At 37.3% G+C, this 16,906-nt stretch overlaps 11 protein-coding genes across 11 annotated transcripts; 5 read left to right on the forward strand and 6 right to left on the reverse strand.

The window, feature by feature from the left end:
- Positions 1 to 857: 857 nt before the first annotated feature.
- On the forward strand, positions 858 to 1,538 carry EIN_135050 (hypothetical protein; the record flags this gene model as incomplete). Its single annotated transcript, XM_004185219.1, has 1 exon — positions 858 to 1,538. One exon carries the CDS (start codon positions 858 to 860, stop codon positions 1,536 to 1,538), a length of 681 nt encoding a protein of 226 aa, XP_004185267.1.
- Positions 1,539 to 1,795: 257 nt separating this feature from the next.
- Positions 1,796 to 2,485, forward strand: EIN_135060 (hypothetical protein; the record flags this gene model as incomplete). The annotated part of the gene is made up of 1 exon (XM_004185220.1): positions 1,796 to 2,485. One exon carries the CDS (start codon positions 1,796 to 1,798, stop codon positions 2,483 to 2,485), a length of 690 nt encoding a protein of 229 aa, XP_004185268.1.
- A 468-nt stretch (positions 2,486 to 2,953) lies between these two features.
- EIN_135070 (histone H2a, putative) lies at positions 2,954 to 3,517 on the forward strand (the record flags this gene model as incomplete). Its single annotated transcript, XM_004185221.1, has 1 exon — positions 2,954 to 3,517. One exon carries the CDS (start codon positions 2,954 to 2,956, stop codon positions 3,515 to 3,517), a length of 564 nt encoding a protein of 187 aa, XP_004185269.1.
- A 447-nt stretch (positions 3,518 to 3,964) lies between these two features.
- EIN_135080 (hypothetical protein) lies at positions 3,965 to 4,777 on the forward strand (the record flags this gene model as incomplete). Its single annotated transcript, XM_004185222.1, has 1 exon — positions 3,965 to 4,777. The coding sequence occupies one exon, from the start codon at positions 3,965 to 3,967 to the stop codon at positions 4,775 to 4,777; it is 813 nt and encodes a 270-aa protein (XP_004185270.1).
- A 354-nt stretch (positions 4,778 to 5,131) lies between these two features.
- Positions 5,132 to 7,711, forward strand: EIN_135090 (ras guanine nucleotide exchange factor, slime mold, putative; the record flags this gene model as incomplete). Its single annotated transcript, XM_004185223.1, has 1 exon — positions 5,132 to 7,711. The coding sequence occupies one exon, from the start codon at positions 5,132 to 5,134 to the stop codon at positions 7,709 to 7,711; it is 2,580 nt and encodes an 859-aa protein (XP_004185271.1).
- Positions 7,712 to 7,770: 59 nt separating this feature from the next.
- EIN_135100 (hypothetical protein) lies at positions 7,771 to 8,580 on the reverse strand (the record flags this gene model as incomplete). The annotated part of the gene is made up of 1 exon (XM_004185224.1): positions 7,771 to 8,580. One exon carries the CDS (start codon positions 8,578 to 8,580, stop codon positions 7,771 to 7,773), a length of 810 nt encoding a protein of 269 aa, XP_004185272.1.
- Positions 8,581 to 8,734: 154 nt separating this feature from the next.
- Positions 8,735 to 9,980, reverse strand: EIN_135110 (methyltransferase, putative; the record flags this gene model as incomplete). The annotated part of the gene is made up of 6 exons (XM_004185225.1): positions 8,735 to 8,874; positions 8,917 to 8,992; positions 9,046 to 9,143; positions 9,196 to 9,679; positions 9,724 to 9,776; positions 9,857 to 9,980. 6 exons carry the CDS (start codon positions 9,978 to 9,980, stop codon positions 8,735 to 8,737), a joined length of 975 nt encoding a protein of 324 aa, XP_004185273.1.
- A 100-nt stretch (positions 9,981 to 10,080) lies between these two features.
- On the reverse strand, positions 10,081 to 10,695 carry EIN_135120 (hypothetical protein; the record flags this gene model as incomplete). Its single annotated transcript, XM_004185226.1, has 1 exon — positions 10,081 to 10,695. The coding sequence occupies one exon, from the start codon at positions 10,693 to 10,695 to the stop codon at positions 10,081 to 10,083; it is 615 nt and encodes a 204-aa protein (XP_004185274.1).
- Positions 10,696 to 10,794: 99 nt separating this feature from the next.
- On the reverse strand, positions 10,795 to 12,087 carry EIN_135130 (hypothetical protein; the record flags this gene model as incomplete). Its single annotated transcript, XM_004185227.1, has 1 exon — positions 10,795 to 12,087. The coding sequence occupies one exon, from the start codon at positions 12,085 to 12,087 to the stop codon at positions 10,795 to 10,797; it is 1,293 nt and encodes a 430-aa protein (XP_004185275.1).
- Positions 12,088 to 12,444: 357 nt separating this feature from the next.
- Positions 12,445 to 15,229, reverse strand: EIN_135140 (coatomer alpha subunit, putative; the record flags this gene model as incomplete). Its single annotated transcript, XM_004185228.1, has 2 exons — positions 12,445 to 14,706; positions 14,900 to 15,229. The coding sequence occupies 2 exons, from the start codon at positions 15,227 to 15,229 to the stop codon at positions 12,445 to 12,447; spliced, it is 2,592 nt and encodes an 863-aa protein (XP_004185276.1).
- Positions 15,230 to 15,543: 314 nt separating this feature from the next.
- Positions 15,544 to 16,773, reverse strand: EIN_135150 (hypothetical protein; the record flags this gene model as incomplete). The annotated part of the gene is made up of 2 exons (XM_004185229.1): positions 15,544 to 15,763; positions 15,869 to 16,773. The coding sequence occupies 2 exons, from the start codon at positions 16,771 to 16,773 to the stop codon at positions 15,544 to 15,546; spliced, it is 1,125 nt and encodes a 374-aa protein (XP_004185277.1).
- Between the last annotated feature and the right edge of the window lie 133 nt (positions 16,774 to 16,906).

A 16,906-nucleotide genomic window follows, 5' to 3' on the forward strand; every position in this document is an offset into this window, starting at 1 on the left:
TATTTAAACAATTTACTTACGATTTTTGTGGATTAAAAAGTACCAGAAAATAATATTTTGGTTTTAATGAATCTTTTTCTTGATAGACCAAGAATCAAACTAACAATATTCGGAAAGTACCATTTCTGTGTCAAGTAGGTATTTAAATCATTTTTGAAGATATAAGAAACCTTTTCACCGAATAACAAACTTTTCAAACGGCCAAATACTATAATTAATAATAATTATTAATAATAATTATAATAAATCATAATAAATTATTGGTTTGATTTATTTTTATTAGTGAAAGAGGATTAAAGAATTTGAGAGATAAAATTGTTTTTAAAGTTCAATTACAGCCAATATCTGGGTATGGAGATGGCCCAAAATGATGACAGATAAGATTGTATGGTAAAGTCTATATAAGAATTTATACGAAAATGAAAACCATCCAAAAAGCCCTCAAAATAAATATTTTTTTAGCATTGATCCTCTCAAAAAATACCATTTTTGAGTTGAATTATTAGGCAAATCTGGTTTCAGTTTACACAAATTTTGTAATAAAATGCAATTTCAGAGTTATTAGGGAAGTTGTGTGCTGTTATTTTAAAGATGCCAAAGAAGTTGCCATTTATTCTTAAATGACCAAAAAACTTTTAAAAAATAACAAAAATGAATAAAAGGTTCAAAAATGTCAAAAATAGAGTCAAAAAAATCAGATGAGCTTTATAAAGCAAAATTTTGCTTTTTAAAATGAACGTCAACCTAACAAAACAATGTAGCCAGTGTACTAGCCACAATAATAAATATATTTGATTGGATTTGACTTTTTAATAACGACATATTTAAACCAATTTAACACTATCTATTTCATAAGAATGTCTGTCTTAATGAGCGCTCAAAAAGAATCGAAATCGTATGAAGCTATTCAACAAGGTATTCTAATCTCGTTGTTGGTGGCTAATGGAGTCTCAATTGAACTGAATTGTCCAAGTCGATTTGCATCTAAAACAATGCAACTCTTTGTTATTCGAGATGTGTATATCAATAATATATCTATTGACTTTGGAAGGAGAGTGGAAGAAGAATGCCAAAAACAGTACGAACTGGACTCTCGTGAAATGGGTGTCAAAAGCATTGGAAAATCACAAGACAAACTTGTCAAGAATTTGAAGCGACGAAGAGATCTGAACAAAGCGGCTCTTTCATTTAATAGCATCTTTAATTTAGTACAAAACTATGGATATACCTTCGACTTAAAACAAGTCAAAGGTTCGAAGAAAACACTTCAAATGATTAAAATTAAAAATATCAACTTTAATGGTATGGTGTGGATGAATGAAGACGAAATAATACGTCGAGGTACTTTGGTGAATCAATACATCACTTCTTTGTGCAGAAGAGGAACATCAAGTCTAACATTTGAAGGGTACGACCCCCAGTTGTACCAAATTTTAACATCGCAAGAGAATAAGCAAGACAATTACTCTCAAGAGACTTTAAGCGGATCTGTAATGACACAAGAACGCCCAAAACTCTTTCTCAAACTTGTTTTATAACTACATCATGGTATTTTATTTGTTATCTTCAATCTAATTATAACATTATTAAACAACAATTTTATTACTTATTAATATAACACTAGTATAAACATCGAGATAGAGTATTTTTGCAACAACAAATACAATAACAAAATGGCACTAAAATAGAACGCCTTCAAAATAAGTTAGTGATGCCTTACAATTGTCGACAAAAAAATCTATTGTAAAAGTTACTCAATAGAAAAAAAATAAAAAAAACTACAAATGTTGATAAAATGTCAACGAATTATATCGAGCCGTTGTTTTTCACAAGTGACCCTCCCGACGATGAAATCAAAAAACAAAAGAAAGCTTATAAAGTGTATCCACGTCTACCAGAAATGAACTTAAAAGATTATTGGCTCTCGGACAAAGAGACGTTTCGTACATTCACAGAAAAGTTCCAAGAGTCGTGTAAAAGTTTGAGTGTATTAGCAATGAAATACACTCAAATTGACAGACCAACACTCTTTGACTCCGAGGAATCACACAAAGAGAATATCCAGATGTTCCTCTCTAAGCAATTGAAGGCAATGTGTTTCTTCTTGACGACTGATGGCGACTTGTACGCTACTAACTCCGTCTTGACATCAAGAAAGAATGACTTCATTAATGACGAAACTTTCCGAATATACCAATTCTACACTCAGGGGAAAAAATGCTTCATCTCGTGGAAGCGTAACCCAAACAGTCGTGACCCTAAGAAGTCTATTGAACTCTTCGACATGTGTTGTGTGGGTAATATAGAAATTTTCTGTGTATACTCCGCTTTCACAATTGATAAACATAGTAAAATGGAGTGGTACGAGGAGTTTGGAAACGATTACCTAGTCGAGGAATACTCATCAAATGAGGATTTAAAAGCTACTAAATACCCAAAAAACTCAAAAATCAAGCATTACCTTGTTATAGCTTTCGATCTATAATTGTTTAGTTTATTTTTTATTTACTAATGCTCTGGTTTAATTTTTATAATAATTATTATTGTATATTTATAATATTTAATTACTATTAATAATAGTAGAAATTAATCGAATAAAAAAACCATTAATTAATGTTATTTATTTTATATAATATAACTATTCAATATGTTACAATTTATTCGATAAAAAAATCATTAACAAAAAAATAGGGTTTCCAAAAAAGAGATAAAACACTCACAAAAAAAGGGTTTGACGAAAAAGAGAGAATTTTTGGGAAAATGTCTGAAAAGAGAAAAAATGTTTTATCGAAATATTTTACAATTTTTGATAACGAAAATAAAAACAGTTAATCCGAGTGAATTAAAAAATATAGCACAATAATAATAATAAAGCTAATAATTATAAAATGATCCAATATTAGTTTTTAAAGCGGAAGAATAGGATCCCAACACGATAAGAAAAAGTGAGAAAATGAGTGATATAAAAAGAAGCGGCCACTGTAAAAGCACAAATCGTGTTTTCAACATGGCCGACAAAGAAATTGCAAAAGAAGAAGTGAAAGAGGTGAAAGCCACCGAAAAGAAAGTAGTCGAAGAGGTGAAAAAAGCCAAAAAAGAAAAAATTGAGAAGAAACCACGCAAATCGACGGAGAAGAAGACGAGTAAAGTGGATGAGGAAGGGAAGAAGAACACATTGTCGAAGAAAGCTGGACTTCAATTCCCAGTTGCTAGAATTCATGCGGCATTGAAGAAAGGAAGATATGGAGAACATGTGAATAAGATGGCGTCCGTCTATTTAACCGCTGTCATTGAATACTTAGTCGCCGAAGTTTTGGAACTTGCTGGCGGGCAAGCTAAAGACTTTGGGAAGACTAGAATCACACCAAGACATATCCAATTGGCAGTCAGATCAGATCTCGAGTTGAACGACTTACTCAAGGACGTCACTATCATTAATGGAGGCGTCTTCCCTAACGTCCCTACAGCTGTTAACACTAAGGGAAAGAAGAAACCAGCTCAATCTCAGGTGGTCTAATGTACTCCTTTGTCTTATTCGATTTTTAAGTTCTGTTGCTTTTAAAGATTTGCGTCAAAGTTTTGATGGTTCTGTTTTTAATTCAATTTTCTTTAGTTGTTGACTATAAGTCAACAAGATTGATGTAAAAAATAAACTATAATTATAGTTTATTTGTTATAAAAAATAGTAATTGTCCAAAAATCTTGAGGAGTAGAATTTATGACAAGAGTTGATTTGGATGAATTCAAATCTTAGAGAAAACACCTTTCATTGAGAAGTTTGAGTCATTACCAAAGAAGAGGAGATAAGAACCAAAACTGCCAAGTGTTCGGATAGAATAGTAACAATATAATAAAACTATAATTAAATACTAGTAAGAGTGCCAATTAAATAAGAGTAGAGTGAAGAAGAACCCTGAGGGTTATGAAAAGTAGAAAAGGAAGAAAACATCTCTGAACAAACAGTATGGCCGAGGTTTCTACTACAGTTGTTGCACAACAAGAAGTGAAAACTGAGGTCAAAGAAGTCACACAAAAAGAAGTGCAAGGGGAAGAGAAAAAGGAGGTAAAAGCGACTCTTGAAGGACAAAAAGACTGGAAGGACATGATTGCGAAAACAGTAGTCCCAGTTGTACCAGCTGCAGGAGCTAAAGCCCCCGAAGTTGTTACGGAAACTAAACCGGTTGCACAATCGACGTTTTATAAGGACAAATATAACGAAAGCGATTTTGTCTTGATGTTCATGAACCCAACACAACCATTGGAGAACTGGATGGTAAAGGAATTACTTGAAAACATCGACGTGAAAGCTCGTGGAATTAGACAAGGAAAGACAGGCAAGTGTTATGCCGATTTTGAAGACCAAGAAACTTGGCTGAAGGTCAAGGCGTTGAACGGAGAACAGGTGGGGGAAACCACAATTTTTATCAGTGACGTCCCTCCTAGGACTGACGCCCCAAAGAATGGTACTTACTCCAAAGATAAAAAGACCCAAAAACCATTCAATAAAAAACAAGGAGGATTTGGCCAAAAGCACGACCAACACCCCAAGAAACATGAAAAGACACTCGAAGAGAAAAAGAAGGAAGAAGAAATCAAAAAGAAGAAGGAGGAAGCTAAGAAGAAAGCAGAAGAGAAAAAAGTCGTTTTAAATGAAGAAGAGAAAGACGAAGGGTGGGAAGTCTGTGAGAAAGGTGCCAAACAACAAAAGAAAAAGACAACAAAGAAAACACACATCGACGGCATCGTAAAGTCGAAGAAATTCTTCGACGAGGCTTAATAGTCTTTTGTAATTCTTTTTTAGGTTTATAGTTGTCCAATGCTTTTTTTAATAAACTTTGTCATCAAAACTGGTTGATAATGACGTAGTGACCAATTTCAATGTGAATTAGTCAACACATTTTATATTGTATTTTATATTACCAATCAATTAGTAAATTATAGTAATTGCAATATACTATATATATTATAGTAATATATTATAAAAAATATTTATAGTACTATATAATACTATATAATACTATATAATATTATTAAAACCATTCAAAAAGAAAAAATTAACTTTAAAGGAAACTAATGTAATAAGAAGAAAAAAGTTCTTTAAAAAAAGAAATAGAAACAACTTGAAAAAGAGATGCTTGGTGTAGTCGACGAAAAACGACAAGAACTGGAAGAGGATATCCAATCACTTAAACTTAAAGTTTCGATGTTGGAGGCTGAAAAGTACAAGAAAATGAACACATTGAATAAGAAAGCACTTGAAGGGGATCAACTCACGACAGAAGAGAAGGACATGCTGAAGAAAGAGGTAGATTTAGTAGAAACGCTTCGCAACGAATTACAGAAAGAACCGATTAAAGAGTCGCGCTCAAGAAGACTTGAACAAAAACGAGTTGACAGACACTCTCTCTCATTAACCTTTCGAAGGAAGAAAGGAGTCATTTCATTCACTTCGATGACAACGAAAACTGCTGGGGAGAGTGTTTCAATAGGGGAAGCGAACTCCGGGAAATCGGGTGCGCAAGAGATCAAGGAAATATTGCAGAAAGCAAAGGAAGAGAACCTTTCAAAGGAAGATTTGATTGATAAAGTGTCTGCGTGTATCAATAGGATCTATCAAGAGTTCCGCCCATTCCAATTAACAGCATTAAAAAGTGTCGACGAAGACGTCATTGTGCAACAAAAGTCGAACACGCGGTTTTCTGTCTATAACCAAGTCCTCCCCCACTTCGATGAAGTGACTGTGGACGAAGAAGTCAATCGCCTTGGTGAGAAAATGGTGTTGGGGTATGACGATTTGGTGATGCGAGTGTGTGACTCTGTTGCTGTTGTAGCTTCTGTGTTAGTCGACACCGTCTCTTTTGCGTCGCTCGCTGTCGCGCGCCCTGAAATTGAACAATATATTACACAGTTCCAAACTGCCATTGAAGCGTTGAAAGTGAAGATCATTGGATTGATGACTATAGTTAAAGAGCTTATAGAGACATATGTGAAGTGTTGTGAGTGTGTAGATGACGACTTCAAGAAGTACTTAGAAAATTACAATTTTGGTGTATCTGTGCTCCAAAAGATCGACTTAGAGCCTGTTGTGAACAGTTTCATAGTAGAAGCGGCGAAGGGTGAAGGACAACAACTTCGAGTAGGGTTTATTGAAAAGGACTTCTACGAGAGTGGGGAGAGTCTCTCTTCTGTGGTGTCGCGACTGATTATGGTCATTGGGAATGTGGTGCGCAATCGAATTAGTAAAATGGAGGACGTCACGAAGAAGAAGAAAAAGGATAAAGCGGACGAGGATAACCCTTTTGTATTGCCGAGTAAAGACATTGTGAAGCTGGAGTTCAATGAAGTGACGTCAGTCTGTTATTCGTTTTTAGAATCGCTGAAAGTGTATGTGGGGAAGGTCTACACTGCGCGTGAAGTCAGAAATATCAGTGAGAATTCGACGACGCGATTGAAGGAAGAGCCGTGCGACTTTTGGCAAGAAATCCGGTCGAAAGAAGCGCCGAAGACGAATGGAGACCCGCCCGAGACGAAACTTGCTGCGGGATCATTGAACCGAATTATTGAAACGCTCACATCGCCCCTATTTAATGACACATTATATAGAAGAGCGTTCATGTTTTCATTTCCTGTGTTTACAACAGCGAAGAAGGTGATTGATACCCTCTTTACACGATTTATGGTACCCCTTGGAGATAAACCTTCTGATGAAGAAAAGAAAACTGCGATGGTCATTAAGTCGCGAGTGATTGTTGCGTTGAAGTATTTCTGTGACGATGCGCTTGATGAATGTAATCAATCCCTGCTGGAATATATGAAAGACTTTTTGAACCGCCCGGAACACGGAGAATCGTATCAGAAAAGCTTGAAGAGTTTGACACAAACGATTGACAAACGACTGTATGAAAGAAATCAAATGATATCGAACTACTTCATCCCACCCGTCGACTTGTTCTTTACGCAAGATATGTGCTCCCCGACACTCTTCTTCACACGAATGGACGATTATGAAATAGCAAAACAACTGACGATGGTAGACTCTGCGATTTATAGAGCCGTCCGATCGACTGAATTAATTGGTCTTTCATTTGATAAGATGAAACATAGAGCCCCGAATGTATGTAAAATGTTGTCGCGATTGGACGCGATTTCACACTGGATAGGAACAACAATATTGATGTTCTACGACGTCGATATGCGAGCGAAGATCTTGAACAAGTTTGTGAGTATTGCGGACAAATTGTATCAGTTGCAAAATTTCCAATCACTTGCGGCGTTTTACTTTGGGTTTGAGTACCCGCCGGTCTCGCGACTTGGAGCGACAACAGCACTTCTGACTCCTCAAAGCACGAAAATCATTAAGACGATCTCAGCACTGTTTTGCCCTGATAATCAGAACTATAAGTTATACCGTAATTTATTAATAGAAGCGAAGGGAGCGACGGTCCCATTTGTGGCAGTCATAACGAAGGATTTGACATTCAATTTGGAGGGGAACGAGAAGTTTGTCGACTCGCCACAAGGGAAACTGATCAAGATGGAAGTCCAGGAACGCTCGATGAAGTACATCGACGAGTTCTTGTCATTCCAACAATTCAACTACAACTTCCCAGTCGTTCAACCGATATATAACTACTTGAAGAACGTCATCTGTCAACCGGAGGATCTCCTCTATAAGACATCAGTCACCGTCGAACCAAGAAAGTCGAAGTAAGTCGAATGTTAAGTGCAAATTATTCCAGGAGTTAAATAGTTTGGAGAAAGAAAAGGAAGTTAAACAACCATAATTACGTTGAACTCTGCGCCATCGGTTATTCCTCGAGTAAATAAGGTTTCATTTGCATTGACTTCTTCACCTGAAAAGAGTAATTTAAAGTTGGTTTTGGTACACCCGGGAAAGTAGGAGGCCGTTTTGTCTCTGAGTTGCGCTAATGTCGTTGACTGAGGTAATTCGATGTCATGCTTTTCAGTATTAGTTCGCTTGAGAGTAATTTTGATAGTGCCATTTCCCGTCTCGATGAGACTCTCCTTGTCGAAGGATTTCACAAAAAAGTGGACGGTCTGTATGTGTAAATAGGCGTAATTCTTGAGGACTTGTCTGTCGAACATTTCTATTGTCTTTTCTTTATCCCATAAATATAAAGCTAAATAAGAGTTTTCAGTGAGACGGATAGTAGGGTTCTTGGTTATAATCATCTTCTTTAAATCAGACACTTTTGTCATATCATTCACTTCTAAGAAAAAGACGGGAATCTTGTTTAAAAGATCTTTGACTTTGATGTTAATGATATTGGGAACATCAACAGGTTTGGTGAGGCGAAGAAGTATATTTTTGCGGTCGAATTGCTTCATTAATTCGTTTGGTTGAATGGGATCAAAAGTCTTTTTAGTCGACTCTTTGAAAAGTGTCATATAAAAGATGGGAATGCCAGTCTTGTTATATATCCTTTGTTTGATTTGGTCTTGCTTATCTAAGTTGTTCACGATAATTTGTAATGGGTTACTCTCGATGTACATCCCCTCGAAAACAATTCCAATCCCATTCAGTGGTTTGTTAATTGCTTTAAAGTCCTCAATATTCATTTCGTCGATTTACTTTTTTATAAGTTCCTCTGCTTTATCTGTTCTTTATTAAATGATGTTTCTTTTATTTAAAAAAATAGAGAAATACTATTCTATATAATATATGATAATATATTATATAGAATACTAATATAGATTCATAAAAAAATATGAGTTATTTCATATCAGAAAAAAGATGCTCCATTAATTGTGATATAACATAACACGAAACACTATTCCCAAGACATTGATATTGCCCTTTCTCCGAGACGCCGGCGACGTTTGTTGTAAATGTTTCTGGAAACCCATGAATTCCTTTCTATTAGAATGTAATGGTATGCAATTAAGAAGACAAACTTTTAATTTCAGTTGGGGTGAAGTACCTCAAATGTAGGTTTAATAAGTCTTCTGCCTTCTTCACACTCTCAAAAGTCTTATATTGAGTATTTCAATCCGACGCTATACAACAGAATGAATAGAACAAACGTCGACTTGTGGTGCTAATATCGATCCGGTTCCTTCAACTATTTTCGTGTATGACTTTGTGAAGCAACACGTTCTTTGGCTCTTCACACCAACGATATCTACACATCATTTGTTTGTTGTTTGTACTCACCATATGCACAAGAAACAAACCAAAGAGCATTCCCTTCTTCAACAACAATTCCTTCTTCACTTCAAAGTTAACATCGACGGTGTTCTCAAGAAATGTGCTGACGGACACATTCTCGTACTTCACAAAGGTACATGGCGTCTCAAATTTTGTTTTCCGAGCCATCACATAATATCGAGTCCGACTGTTTGGTATACCAATTTGGTGTGGCGAGATGACGATGTCTTGGATGTGATATTCAAGTTCGTTCAACACACACATGATGTCTTTGAAGACAAGTGACTCTTTAAAGAGTGGGACGTTCTCAATGAAGATGTGTTCCGGCTTGTTCTCCATGTTTTTAAGAACATCTCGATACAAATGTAACACACTCTTTGCACGTGGGTCGTCGATGTCTTTATGTTTCGACATAATCGAATTGTTATATGGTTGGCATGGGGGACTCATGAACCAGACATTCGCTCGTTTCTCTTCAATCCACTCGACACTCACGGTATCCAAGTTCTTCTATTGGTCACTCCTTCATTTCTTCTGTTAATCATACAACAAACCACCACTACCTTTTCCTTGTAGTTTCCTTCATAAATCGTATTCGCTATTTCATCTATTATGTCACCCTCTCACCTTCTTGTATTATAAATTATAATAAATTATTATCAAAAATTCTATTAAACCACAACAAACTGATATCTATTGCACAAAAGGTCGTGTTCGTGTGTACCTTTGACCGCTCCAGAGACGCTCGAAGGCCACCAATTCCACTGAAGAACTCGAGGATCCTTAAATCTGGTTTTGTCTCTGTGCTCATACCGACTCATTATTAAGTTAGTGTGAAATATATAACCATTTTAATAGTAAATGAAACTAAAAATCAAACTATACGAATGGACTTAATAAAAGTGCACGAATTAGTCTTTCTTTGCTTTTGTTGCTTTCTTCGGAGTCAGAAGGCACGTTGGTTTCAGTGGTTTTCGGAGTTCTTCAAGTCTTTTATTCACTTTGCTTCTGAAGAGCCTGTCGCACTTTTTGAGGTTAATCCCCTCCACGACGCATCTTGGAGCTTTCAGTTTCTTGTTCAAGTAGTCGCAAATCTTTCCCGCGCATTTGTCGTGAATAGTGTACGTCTTCTCGATCTTGTTGAGCTTCGTTTGTGGCTTCAAAGAATCGACATAGGCGTTCATCGCATTCACAAAGGTGTTAGTTTCACTGACCTTCTGCTCGTCTTTCATCGCCTCAAATTGAGCTTTGTAGACCTTTTCCTGTGCTTTTTGTTGAGGTGTTTGTGTGAGTTTGACTGTTTTAGCATCTCCTGGGAATTCTGGTAATACTAAAGTCGATTCTATAGCAGTCAAGCGGTGTTGATTCAGTCGATCTTTGAAATTAAGTTGTTTCACTATCCGCTCCAACTTTTTCGTTTCGTTCTTACAACGCTTTTTGTTTTGTTTCATACCACACCCGTCCATACGTGGCGGACACTTAATAGCCTCGCACAGGACCAGAACAATTAAGAATATCATTCCCATTATTTTAATAGTACATTTTCAAGTTTTGATTTTAATTTTTTGAAAGCACTATGAAAAAAATGTACTATAAATTTACTATTTAATGTAGTATAATATCAATCAATTAGAAATGGCAAGACAAGACGGCATGCGCTTCAAATATATCTTCGAGACCGGCTTCCTCAGGCGCAAATCCCACACATACGCCCAACGGTCTAAACAGATCCCTATCAAATAATCACCACTCGAATACAACTTAACACTCCCTTGTGGCCCTCGAAGCGATCCACAGATAAGATTGGTCATAGTATTCACAATATAGATCTTCCCTTCACACGTCGCACAGACGACTAACCCTAAATGTGTGAATGGACAGACAGACCGAATCGGACATGTGTCGATTTTTAAAGTGATTAAAGGGTGTTTGTCTTCGATTTTTGCTCTTCGTTCGACGGGGTTAGAGAGGGTGTTGTTGATTGTAATTTTGAATTTGAACTTTGAAAGGAGCATCTTCTTTCTTTCAATGAACGAATAGCGTTGTAAAAGGCCTTCAGTTGTTCCTAAGAATATCTCTTCGTCGGCAACAGCAGCACAGATGTGGTGGTATTGACACACTGGTGAACTTTTGATTGTACCATCAAAGTTGTACTGACGAATAGGTAAACTGTTGTAACTTCCTGAATAGACACAATCGTACCCAACATCAAAGACACCAATATGAAGCCCTGATACTACTGTTGGGATGACAAAATTCAATGGGCTCTCTTCTGTGGGTAACGCACTTTGCTCTTCGTTCTTCTCTTCATTTTCACTCTCAACGGAATTGTCGCCAGAAACACTAAATGACTTTGAGGTATCGACAGACTTTTCTGAGTTCTCGGAAGATCCTTCTTTTTCCGAGGTCTCGGAGGAGTGCGCACTGTTCTCAGAAGAACTGTTATCATCCATTTCACCAAGATCTTCAATACCACCAATCTCTATACCATCATCTTTATTCTCGTCTTTGTGTTGCTTGGATTTGATATCACCACTTTCTTCCGATTTTTCACTCTGGTCTTCAGAATTTGGATTTAAAAATTGGTCGACATCGACACCATCGAACTCCTTCATATCCTCCGAGTCAAATTGTTGACTTTCTTCGCTGCTTTCGTCTTGTATGAGTGGGACTTCTTCAAGAGGTTGCGTGGGGACACTCATCTTACTTAACTTGCGAATGAAAAGTGCTTTCCCGTTAATTATTTGTGACAAACTCCCATCGCCTTGTAACACTATAACCGCTTTTTGTCCAATTGATGTGTATTTCAATGTGACATTAGGGTTAGTCATCAATGGGTCTTGTTCCGCAGCCAATTTCATTAAAACGATGGGGTGTTTAGACACCAATTCAATCTTTTCAAGAGAATATGGCTGCATTGTAATTTTATAGATTACAGGCGAGTGCGATAATGACATTAAAACAGCTCCATTCGTGTAACGACTCGATGCTGGTACACTTGGGTCAAACACAACAAAAGAAACATGGCTGGGTATTCGTGTGATATCCCCTGTCGTCACTAACACTTTTGGAGGGTCGAGCGATATTAATTTCAATCCACCGTTGGGCAGTCCTACCACTGCGCGCATTGTAGATGTCTGTTTTCTATTTTAGGGTTTTATTGTTCGAAAATAACCCTAATGAGACAAATATCTTAGGCAACGTCAATCATAATGCGAGTGAAAAAGAGGCAATTTTCCCTAAGATTTTAAGATAAAGTTCAGTTGAAAAATTACTTAAACGAAATTCCAGTCCTCGTCGTCGGAATTGTCTTCTATTGCTTTTGCGTTGTTGTTTGAAACGGGTTGGACGTTAACTGGTTTCGCGGCTTTGCCCTTGACTGGTGCCTGCTCCTCTTCTATTTTTTCCTCAATTTTGACGCCCTTGAATTCCTCCTTTGTGTCGTTCTCGACAATTTCCTTTGCATTTGAGATATCTTCCTCAATGCTGTGTTGCTTTCCAATACATGGCCACTCCTTTAGACTCGCCAGTTTTACTTTAATCAACGAAAATGGAATTTCCTTTCTTTCTTTTCCACAGAATTTCTTCAGCTTCTCGCTGATTTCGACCTCCTTTGATATCTTCTCGGCCAACTCTTTAAATCCATACCGTTGAGCGGCGATGTATCCAAGCTTCCCATTCGCTAAGAAACTCTCTTTGACAAGCAACTTTTTATCCCCAACCAAAAGGCCTAATATCACCTTTTGGGAGTGTGTCGCATCCAATGTCTTCAGTCGCTCTGCTGATTGTTGGTTTCCTGTGTATCCACACAAGTATGTGACTCGATTGAAATCGCCAAGTTGAACAAGTGCAAATTCTCCAATCTTCATTTGTCCATTTTCAATCGCCTTTTGCGCGAGTTGTCTCCAGTAATGCGGCAGCCCAAGTTCCTTAGCGGCTTCCAGCGCTGCTCTGAAATTGCCGCATTGCAGTCCTATGTTAAATTTGGCGTGTGTGTCTCGGACAAAGAGAAGTGCCAAGTCGGCGTATTTGTATTTCAACAAGAACGAGATGATGGCGTCGCCAATGAACACCGTTGACTCCAAGTGCTTTTTAATTCTTCCCAAATCGCCATTTAACACGGCAGCTTTGAAATCCACATCAGACAAGTCAATATCAGACACTTTAATTTCACTTTGTCTGTCAATCGACAACACACCAGTCCCATTGTTCATCGATGTCATTAAATACAACACAGAATTGCCAGTGTTTTGTACTATCCCAATCTCACCACTCGGTAATAAATATTTGATGTGCGTGTTCGTGGAGTATAACACTACCCCTCGCGACACCACTATAGCACTCTTCACTTGACTCGTTTCCGTTGTCTTCACACACATCGCATACTTCTTCCCATCATCTTTCATCACTACAATCGACTTCCCTCCATATATTACAACGGCCTCTTTACTACAATACCCTCGTCGTATACCTTCGGCCTCTACTTTAAATAACTCACTTCCAGTCACATCCATCACGCGACACACATTTGGGCTAAAACAGAGAAAAACCCCCTCTTTATTCCCAGCACTAATGTATTTGACACTCTCCCCAACGTCTATCGTCCCTACCTCTTCCCCTTTCATCACATCAATTTTCTTCACAGTCTTCCCATCAAGCGCAAGAAAGTATTTCCCACCAACATAGCACACAGAACTCCCTTTGTTCGTCTTCGTCTGTTTACCACAGAAGATTTGGTAGTTCTCACCATCAGAGACCATCACAAGATCTTTCGCTTGTGGAATGGCTACCATATGTTTTCCATCCTCCACTGTGTATAACATCTTAATTTCTTTACTCTGCACATCATATTTGTTCACAGAATTGCCACATTGGTAATACACATTCTTCCCACTCACAAAGTACATCGGTCGCTCCCCAAAGAGTTTAAACACCTTCAGTCCAACGTCACTTCCTATCGCAAAAAGTTGTTCCAATGGATGTTTCTCAACACACCATATCCGGCCTTCTGTTCTGAAGCTCCTCAACAGTTTCTGGCTCTTGATTTCAAAGACATTGACACACTTGTCTTCACTCACAGAGATCAAATAGTCACCCATCACAGTACAAGCAGTAACGTTGTGTGTATGCCCTCTAAAGACTCCTTCATTCCAACATGACGTGTCGTTATACCTCCACATCTTTATCGTTTTGTCGTCTCCACACGTGAAAATGAGTTGGACAGTCGGGTGGAAGATCGCATAGTTGACGGCAAGCTGCTCGGGTAAGATGTTAAACTTAACGCACCCAGCCAAGTCAATAGCACCGTCTCCTCTCGGTTCATTTTCATACAAATCTTTGATGTCCCACACTCGGACAGTTCCATCGTACGACGACGAAATTACCATTGGGATCTCCGGTTTCGGATGGAAGTGCGCTGAGAGGACAAAATGGTCATGTCCCGTCATGATCGCAATACACTTCAATGACAAGTAATTCCATATTCGGATGGTTCTATCGTCACTACAACTCAAAATCCAAGGCTTCGTTGGGTGGAACTAATCGTCAGAACATCACAGTTTCTAAATTCTATGGTCTCGAGTAATGGTGGTATTTTTACTATAAATTATAATTTATAAATTAATATTATATAGTAAATGGAAATACCTCACCAGAACCTACCATATATCTTATCCCAATGCGTTTGTTTTAAAATCGTTATATTCAAAATGACGAGCAGAATAAACAAACATAAGTTGATCTGACGTAATCGGTATGTCCCTTAAACACACCAACACAAGCATTTTCAGCCTTTGTGTTTCTGTAGTTCCACATTTTGATGAGGCAGTCATCCCCACCTGAAACAACCAAAGGACGGCTTGGGTGGAATGAAAGACCACGAATCGCTCCGGTGTGAGCTGTTGGGTAAGAGTGTAACATAATTTTTGTGCGATAGTCCCAGATTTGAATATCTCCGTTGTGAAGTGAGCACATCAAAAGTGTTGACGTTGGATGGAACACCGCCATCTTCACTCGGTCGCTTTTGTTCTCCAAATTGAACTTCAGCTGAGTTCTCATCATTTTGTACTTTCTCAGTTCTTCTCTCTTTTACTCAGTTCTCCTCTTTTTTTCTGTTTATGTTGTCAATAACATTTTTATTTAACGACTGATTTTTTTTTATTTTTATTTCCATTTTTTTTATTTTCCTTTTAAACTAGTTTTTAATAATTTTGTTGTTATTATAATTTACTTTTAACTTTTTATATGGTTAACTCGTTATATATATTAAACTCATTAATTATTAGGTGATATTCAACTCAATTATTATAGTTTTTTTTAATATAATTATAGTATACAGATGGTTCAAAGTAAATGAAGAACATTACAACACACATTCACTTTGCCTCTTCTTGCCCACCCTTTTCTGGACGTGCTTGGTGCTTTTCATTGTCCAAAACATAGACAAGGGTTGTGTAGTTCAGAAGAAGGTAATTGAATATTTTCATCATCCCGCCAAGTGCCCTATTCCACTCGTCCACTTTGAGTGGATCAAACACCAGTGAGTAGCTCTTCTTCATGTTACTATCATAAATACACATTGTGGTTACTTTGACTCTATTTGTTATCAAATTCTATTTATAAAAACTATACTTGTTATACTATAAAACTATTATGATATAGTAACTAGACTCGACATGAAAAGGATGTTTAGAAGCAAACGAGTAATGATACTTCTCCTTCAATTTTGGCCATACAGTTGCACACTTCTCAAAGATGTCTCCAAAGTATATTACCAAGTACTTAAACCCCTCTTTAAATGACACATCGACTTCATGGTAAAACGATTGTACTGCTAAATACAAATTATACACCGTCTTCTTCTCCCCCTTTCGCACTGATATTTGTGACCGATCATCAAAGGGTATCGGCACAATACTATTCTCACTCAGCACTTTCTTCCCAAGTAAGTATATCCCCATCACAAATTTGCCAAGAGCCATGTTAAATTCATCAACACACTCAACAGAATACCTTAACTTGAAGCCACCAATCGAAACAAGTCCGTCGTCAAAACACTCGATCCCAAATAAATTACCTAACACACACAATTCCTCACTCCTTTTGACTTCTTCTTTTAAACACAAAACACTCCGCTGTAACTCGATGTTCTCGACTAATGAATTCTCCACTTTGTGAAATATGTCGTTGTAAAATATCCAGAACTTCCTCTCTAAATTGTCGACACAACTCTCGTCAAATCGCGCTATCTCATCTTGAAGGTCTTTCATCTGCTCAAACGACTTCTCTTTCAAATCTCTGAGCTTCTGGACGTTCTCGTCGTTTAACTTCGTGCACTCATATCCTTTAATAATGACGTCCATATCTTTGATGTCGTCTTGAACATCATCCAATTCCTCTTTCAGTTCAATCCATTTCTGTTGATGATACTTTTCCAAATCCATGAACTCGTCCATTCTTTGCAACACAAGTTGGAGACATTCCTCACATAGAAATGAAGTCGACTTAAATCCCGACTCTCCAACTAACGAACAATTCGCATCTCGATCATCACCTGTTAGTGTTTGATTCGTTGTTTTTGATAATTCAATATGTGAGTACAACATTTGTTTACACCCTTGACATATCAACAAAGCCGCATGTTGCATCTGTTCTTCTTTGTAACTTTTTCAAGTTCTTCAACTTATCTCCTTTCTTTAGTTTGAGCTCGTTAATTAAAATACTATATAATACTATATA

Source organism: Entamoeba invadens (assembly GCF_000330505.1).
Source record: "Entamoeba invadens IP1 unplaced genomic scaffold scaff_1105074726609, whole genome shotgun sequence".
In the NCBI taxonomy this organism is placed as follows: Eukaryota; Evosea; order Mastigamoebida; family Endamoebidae; genus Entamoeba; species Entamoeba invadens.